A 3,730-nucleotide genomic window follows, 5' to 3' on the forward strand; every position below is an offset into this window, starting at 1 on the left:
AAATAATAGTATAAAATAAAAAATTCATAATAATAATAGTAATATATTAATTGCATCGTTAATATTTTATATATAGTACAAAAATTTATCCTAATTATAACAATTTAACTAATATATGTTTTAGGGCAATTTATGTTTTAAATAAACTTGGCCATCAATATTACCAATATACACATTTTACAAAGTGGATACCGAAATACATTTTTTTCATAAATTATATAAACCGCGACAGTATATAAACCGCGACAGGAGTATCACGGTTTTCAAAATGCACGTAATCCGCTACAGGGTGTCGCGGATTAAGTTGGTAAAAAACATCACATAATCTGTTACAGGGGTGTCGCGGTTTATTCTTTGTCAACTTTGCCTATAAATACCAAACAAGATAGGGAGTGGGTCACTTGAGGAGAGTTATTTTCACACTTTCACAAATGGATAGTGAGGAGAGCTTGTTGGTTCTAGTCCATTGCTCTCGTAAAATAAAATAAAAAAGTAATAGGCATGGCGTTAAGTTCATGGACAAAGAACCGCTGAGCATTTTTATCCGTTTGACTGATACTATGTCGGATCTGAAGAGGAACATATTGCAGAAGGCAGAGTTGTGTGGGGCCAAGTTGGTGAATGTGTTCTACAAGATTCTGATGGCAGTTGTGTCAAGTGGTGTGCAGTATGAAACATTTTTCATAGGGTCGGATGAAGACATGGGGTCTTTTTTCATTGTTGGCGGAGTTTTTTCGAAGGTGAGAATACACGAGTTGTATGCCAAGTTGGAAGACCGTGTGGAAAGTTCCGGGACTTCAGCGCCAAATCTTCAGTCGACGACGGTGGGGGGTGCTTCTACTTCGATACCTGTCGTTGTACCTGGTTGTCTACTACCTGCACCTTCACTTGTTCTAGCACTGGCAAATAGGTCACCTGGTTTGATTACTGGTCTCGTTGGTGGTGATGAGCCAGATCACGTTGAGAACGCGATGCGGGACTATGATTCGGACGATGAGCCCGATCACATATCAGGGGATAGTGAGGAGGAGACTCCAGTTCCCCTACCTGCACCTCAGGGGCCATCCAGTTCTAGGTCCCACCAACAACCGCCGCATTTCTCGACGCTTAACCTGGAAGTAGTGAGTCAACAACCGGATGATGCACACACCTTCGGATACCAAGGATTACACGAGGGCAATGCTTTTGGGAAATTTTAGATTGGTCAATCTTTCCAGACTAAGGAGGAAGTTGTGATGAGTGTTAAGGATTATAGCATTCCTCGAGGAGTTCAGTATCGGGTTATGGAATCTGATCATCTAAAGTATCTTGGAAGATGCAAGGAGTTTGGAAATGGCTGCACCTGGATGATCCGCGTGGCACTTCGGCAACGCAAGAGTATCTGGGATGTTAGAAGGTACAACGAAGCCCACACTTGCCTGGCCACATTGATTTCGAGCGACCACCGACAGCTCGATTACCCACGTAATATGCGCGAGGATCTATCTTTTGGTTAAGACGGATGCAGCGGTTACCATAAAGGTGTTGTAAGAAGCTACTGAGTCAACCTACGGATTCATGCCTAGTTACCAGAAGGTGTGGAAGGCAAAGCAGAAGGCAGTCGCCCAGATTTACGGGGATTGGGAAGAGTCATTTGTGGAGTTGGCCCCGTGGATCCTTGGAATGCAAGCAACGATGGACGGAGCCATAGCTTTGTTGAAGACTTCTCCAGTGCGTGTAGGTGGTGAGGTTGATGAGTCTACAGAGAATTTCATCGACTTTTCTGGACATTCCCTCCATGCGTTGAGGCTTTTAAACATTACAAGCCACTAATCAGCACTGACAGAACGCATCTGTATGGGAAGTATGGCGGGACTTAGCTTCTGGCTATTGCACAAGATGAAAACTCGAATATATTCCCAATTGCGTTTGCACTTGTTGAGGGGGAGAATGCTGAGTCATAGGCTTTTTTCTTATCCCACTTGCGTCAACATGTGACCCCAGAGGAAGGGATTCTGGTGAATTCTGACAGACACAACGGTATTAAGACTGCATTGGAGGCACCAGACAGTGGTTGGAAACTGCCTCATACATATCGAGTGTATTGCATTCGACACGTTGCAGCTAATTTTGCTCTCAGTTTCAAGGGTCAGGATGCAAGGCAGATGCTCGTGAATGCGGCGTATGCCAAGACTGAGGCCGAGTTTGACTACTAGTTTGATATTATGAGGACTGAGAATCCGGCCATGTGTGATTGGGCCAACCGACTGGAGTACGATAAGTGGACCCAACAGCAGGATGGAGGTAGATGGTTCGGCCACATGATGACAAACATATCCGAGTGTGTTAACTCTGTACTGAAGGGGAGGCAGACAGCAGAGGCGCAGTTGGGATCAGACCAACGGTTTTGCCAAGCGCTGGTTTAGGCGATAGAGCGCAACCTGAAAGATGCGAGGTGCTTCACGGTTACTTTGTTCGACAGACATCAGTCTGAGTATACCGTGGCTGAGATGACTCCTACCGGTAACTTCTTGCTTGGGACGTATCGGGTTTCCCTCAGAGATCGCACTTGTGATTGCGGGTACTTTCAAGCTCTCCATTACCCTTGCTGCCATGCGATTGCATGCTGTGCTCAGCCCCGGTTAGACTGGGCTACGTACGTCCACGAGGTTTATACCATGAGTAAGGTGTTCAGCGTATACCGGATGGGGTTTTTGCCCCTTATTCCAGAGGGTCTATGGCCACCGTATGCCGGTCCTACTATCGTCCCTGATCCTAGCATGAGACGTGCCCGAGAAGGGCGACCGAGGTCAACAAGAATCCGTAACACCATGGATGAGGCTGATACTAGTCGGCCGAAGCGATGTGGGCTATGCAGACAGACAGGACACACTCGCGAGACTTGCCTCAGCGAGGATCGGCCCCCAGTGCCGAGACATAGGTGTCATTAGGTCGTCATGATTAGCTTACATTTTTCTTTCCTTGTTTGTGTCCTTGTTTTGTTTTAGTTGTACTTACTGTTAAGTAAAGTTGTACTTGCTGTTCGTTTTACAGTGACGTTGTTATTGTTAGCAATTCTCTATGTAGTTGTGATTCTCTCGGGTTAACGTGTTCTAATTTTGTTGGTAAAAAAATGAGTACAACAGACTAATTTCAATTAAATCAAAGCAGGAACCTATGTTGCGCTATGCATAAAAATTGCAAGTTAAACTTTCATCCAAAAATTATGAAAAATGAACTAAGTCAACACTAAAGCATAAACCGCGACACTCGTGTAGCAGTTTATGCACGTCTGCAAAACACACATACACCGCGACACCCCTGTAGCGAATTACGTGCATTTTGAAAACCGCGATACTCCTGTCGCGGTTTACATAGTTTATGAAAAAAATGCATTTCGGTATCCACTTTGCAAAATGTGTATTCTGGTAATATTGATGGCCAGTTTATTTAAAATAGTAAATTACCCTATATTTTATTCAATAATTATTTTATCCTATTTTCTTTCATTATTTGTAGTTGTTGTACGCTCCTAAAATACACATGCATAGGTAGAGAGAAAATAAAGGCTATCAAAAGAAAATCATACTTAATAGGTTAAAAAATAAAATCTTAAAATAATTCTCTAAAATAAACTAATCTTAAGGTTAAGATATTTATTCCTTAAAGTGAGTCTATGCATTTAATTACTTTTAAGATAATTTAAAAATTATTAATTAATAATATAACAATTTAATTTTTTAATATAGTA

At 42.6% G+C, this 3,730-nt stretch overlaps 1 protein-coding gene across 1 annotated transcript; it reads left to right on the forward strand.

Moving 5' to 3' along the window:
- LOC107613922 lies at window positions 561-1,496 on the forward strand. The gene is made up of 2 exons (XM_016316121.1): window positions 561-1,121; window positions 1,218-1,496. Exons 1-2 carry the CDS (start codon window positions 561-563, stop codon window positions 1,494-1,496), a joined length of 840 nt encoding a protein of 279 aa, XP_016171607.1.

The sequence above is a fragment of the Arachis ipaensis genome, chromosome B01, assembly GCF_000816755.2.
Source record: "Arachis ipaensis cultivar K30076 chromosome B01, Araip1.1, whole genome shotgun sequence".
NCBI lineage: Eukaryota > Viridiplantae > Streptophyta > Magnoliopsida > Fabales > Fabaceae > Arachis > Arachis ipaensis.